The following is a 4079-nucleotide window of genomic DNA, read 5'->3' on the forward strand; positions in this document are numbered from 1 at the left end:
TTGTAGGTATTGGGATTGTGGTATAGTGGGGTTATCTAGAAAAGTCTATGGTTGCCTGAAGTGGTTCTCAATCAGAGGCAGGTGTTTATCGTTGTCTCTGATTGGGAACCATATTTAGGCAGCCATATTCTTTGAGTGTTTCGTGGGTGATTGTTCCTGTCTTTGTGTTTGTTTTCACCAGATAGGCTGTTTAGGTTTTCACACGTTTATTGTTTTGTTAGTTTATTCATGTTTAGTTTTCTTTATTAAAAAACCATGAATAACAACCACGCTGCATTTTGGTCCGCCTCTCCTTCACCTAAAGAAAACCGTTACAATTGTAGCTATCTTAATTGTTATTTCAAATAATTAGCACATCCTTTCAACACTGTATATAGACACAATATGACATTTGAAATGTCTTTATTCTTTTGGAATTGAGTGTAATGTTTACTGTTAATTTGTATTGTTCATTTCACTTTTGTTTATTATCTACTTCACTTGCATTGGCAATGTTAACATATGTTTCCCATGCCAATAAAGACCTCAAATTTAATTGAATTGGTGTGACAAATGCATTTCCTAAAACACCTGCTAAATGTCTTTGTTACTTTTAAGGTTGGAATCAACATGCAGAACCTCCAGCAGAAAGACAGGTAAGAAAACATTGGTCCACCAGCTCAGGGACAAGCTACACTATTCAGTCAGGTGATTATGTCAAAGAGTTATGGCACATTTATAAACCTTTATAAAGCACGTTATAGATGCTTTGTAACACATTTATGTAGTGCTTATGAAGGCTTTATGAAGTAGCTAGAATGAAGACCTGTTTGGTGCTAACATTCCACTCCTTGTCATATGCCAAACATTTAGCACAAACAGACTTGTACCCAGGTTACCTGGTAGCACGTTAAGGTGCCTCTCTATCCTGTCTCTACTCACCACATGTATTTATCTGACAGCAGTGCACCGTCTCGTTGACCAACACCTCACCGTACTTCTTACAGGTAACAATTTCTTGGGGCGGACATTTCACTGGTTCACACTGGACACTCAGTGTGTCAGCATTACACGTGCACTTCTGGCAGTTACTGTACCAAGTCTCACCAAACTGTGTTGGGACAAAACAAACACTGTTAACAGAGACTTCAAATTTGTTAAGACGAGGACTGGCCACCACTCAGAACCTGGTTCCTCTCTTGGTTTATTCCAAGGTTTCTGCCTTCTAGGGAGTTTTTCCTAGCCACTGTCTTTCTGCCTCTGCATTGCTTGCTCTTTGAGGTTTTAGGCCGGGTATGTGTAAAGGCTTTGTTGCTGCTGCTGATGAAACAAGGGCTTTATCAAATACATCCGATTGATTGATAATAACATTAGGGCTCCAGCCTCTTCAGGGCTGGATAACTTACAAGCCCCATAGAAACTAGTAAACTGATTAAAATAATGGGGGTTCTATACAGAACCTTTTTGTGGGCCATAATGTGAAGTGAGCTGTTGAACCATTTCTTCTGACAGATTCGTTGTGTTTCACATCCACATTATTACCTGTTTGGGTTTTCCATCAGGTCCTGTAGATCCTTGAAAGGAAAATAAGATCTTAGGTCATACATGCTGGTACTTTGAGACACAATTAAATAATGTATTCCTCAAACTGACACATCCTTACCACAGTCACGAACACAGGTGTCAGAGAATGTGTTGAACAAGATGGTACCCTCAGGGCAGAAACAGCCCTCCATGAATGAGTCACATACAAAGTCACGGGTCATTTGTGCTCCTTGACATGAATGCACATATTTGTCATTGTATCTAAGACAAGAAAAATCAATTTATTACAGACTAGCAACCTTGGAATAGAATGGAAACCTTTAAGAATGCATGTCCATTAGGAAGTGGTATAAAATAATGAGATGGGAAGAGATGCGATGGGAATGAGATGAGATGGGAATGATATGGGAATGAGATGAGATGAGAATGAGATGAGATGGGAATGAGACGAGATGGGAATGATATGGGAATGAGATGAGATGAGAATGAGATGAGATGGGAATGAGACGAGATGGGAATGAGACGAGATGGGAATGATATGGGAATGAGATGAGATGAGAATGAGATGAGATGGGAATGAGATGAGATGAGAATGAGTTGAGATGGGAATGAGATGAGAATGAAATGGGAATGAGATGGGAATGAGAATGTAATGAGATGGGAATGAGATGGGAATGAGATGAGATGGGAATGAGATGAGAATGAGATGGGAATGATATGAGAATGAGATGAGAATGAAATGAGAATGAGATGAGAATGAAATGAGATGAGAGTGAGATGGGAATGGGATGAGATGAGAACTAGATGAGAATAAGATGAGAATGACATGGGAATGAGATGAGATGGGAATGAGATGAGAACGATATGGGAATGAGATGAGAATGAAATGGGAATGAGATAAGATGGGAATGAGTTAAGTTGGGAATGAGTTAAGTTCGGAATGAGATGAAATGAGATGGGAATGAGATGAGATGGGATGAGATGAGATGAGATGGGAATGAGATGAGAATGAGATGAGATGGGAATTAGATGAGATGGGAATGAGAAGGAAATGAGATGAGATGGGAATGAGATGAGAATGGGAATGAGATGGGAATGAAATGTGTTGGGAATGACATGAGATGGGAATGAGAATAAAATGAGTATCAGATTAGATGGGAATGAGATGGGAATGAGATGAGAATGAGATGAGCTGGGAATGAGATGAGAATGAGAATGAGATGAGATGGGAATGAGATGGATACCTTGAATTGCATGTTGGCTGGATAGTAGAGCCACATGCCTTAAACACTTTGGTCTTAGGGCATGTCAGATCTATATTATGGTCAATATGGAATGAAAGACAAAACAGTATGTACACAATTTGTAAATGCAGGTTGTCAAAATACAAATAATTAATGTAAATCGTAAAGTTATTAGAATTATTTAAAATCGTATTAACATCTATCCTGCATCCGTAATTGGATCCTGTTCCCTACTTAGATCACTACTTATGGCCGGAGCCTGGTCAAAAGCAGTGCACTATGTAGGGAATAGGATCCCATTGGGGACACAGTTCTTATTGGATATGAATGTCCTTCCCTACCACATGTTCCATTAGTTGATTTCCTCCAGTCGATACAGACTCCAGCTGCTGCACACCTCACGGCGTAGGCTTCCAGGCTGGAGCAGCCGATTGAGATATTTGGCATGTGGCAGACATCAAACTTACAGGCCTCGAAGAAGGCAACTACAATGGGACCCTATTCCTCCTAGTTAAAAGGAGTGCACTACAATGGGACTATTCCCCCTGGTTAAAAGGAGTTCACTACAATGGGACTCTATTCCCCCTGGTTAAAAGGAGTGCACTACAATGGGACCCTATACCACCTGGTTGAAAGGAGTGCACTACAATGTGACCCTATTCCCCCTGGTTAAAAGGAGTGCACTACAATGGGACCATATTCCCCCTGGTTAAAAGGAGAATAATTCTGTTTATTTTATTTCATTACCTTTCTTGGTGGAATGACATTCACAGCCCGTGTAAGGTGTAGTCGAGGACAATCTAGATGTTGTAGTATGTGTAGCTTCTGTTGTTGTTGAGACAGTGCTGACTGTAGTTGAGACAGTGCTGACTGTAGTTGAGACAGTGCTGACTGTAGCTGAGACAGTGCTGACTAGCTGAGACAGTGCTGACTATAGCTGAGACAGTGCTGACTGTGGCTGAGACAGTGCTGACTGTAGCTGAGACAGTGCTGACTGTAGCTGAGACAGTGCTGACTAGCTGAGACAGTGCTGACTGTAGTTGAGACAGTGCTGACTAGCTGAGACAGTGCTGACTAGCTGAGACAGTGCTGACTGTAGTTGAGACAGTGCTGATTGTAGTTGAGACAGTGCTGACTGTAGTTGAGACAGTGCTGACTGTAGTTGAGACAGTGCTGACTGTAGTTGAGACAGTGCTGACTAGCTGAGACAGTGCTGACTTTAGTTGAGACAGTGCTGACTAGCTGAGACAGTGCTGACTGTAGTTGAGACAGTGCTGACTATAGCTGAGACAGTGCTGACTGTAGTTGAGA

At 41.2% G+C, this 4079-nt stretch overlaps 1 protein-coding gene across 1 annotated transcript; it reads right to left on the reverse strand.

Moving 5' to 3' along the window:
* Positions 1 to 821: 821 nt before the first annotated feature.
* Positions 822 to 3265, reverse strand: LOC110501204 (intestinal mucin-like protein). Its single transcript, XM_036961193.1, has 5 exons — positions 3110 to 3265; positions 2769 to 2838; positions 1643 to 1785; positions 1522 to 1553; positions 822 to 1090 (listed from the first exon to the last, which is right to left on the reverse strand). Exons 1-5 carry the CDS (start codon positions 3213 to 3215, stop codon positions 914 to 916), a joined length of 528 nt encoding a protein of 175 aa, XP_036817088.1. The 5' UTR covers positions 3216 to 3265; the 3' UTR covers positions 822 to 913.
* Between the last annotated feature and the right edge of the window lie 814 nt (positions 3266 to 4079).

The sequence above is a fragment of the Oncorhynchus mykiss genome, chromosome 2 (assembly GCF_013265735.2).
Source record: "Oncorhynchus mykiss isolate Arlee chromosome 2, USDA_OmykA_1.1, whole genome shotgun sequence".
In the NCBI taxonomy this organism is placed as follows: Eukaryota; Metazoa; Chordata; class Actinopteri; order Salmoniformes; family Salmonidae; genus Oncorhynchus; species Oncorhynchus mykiss.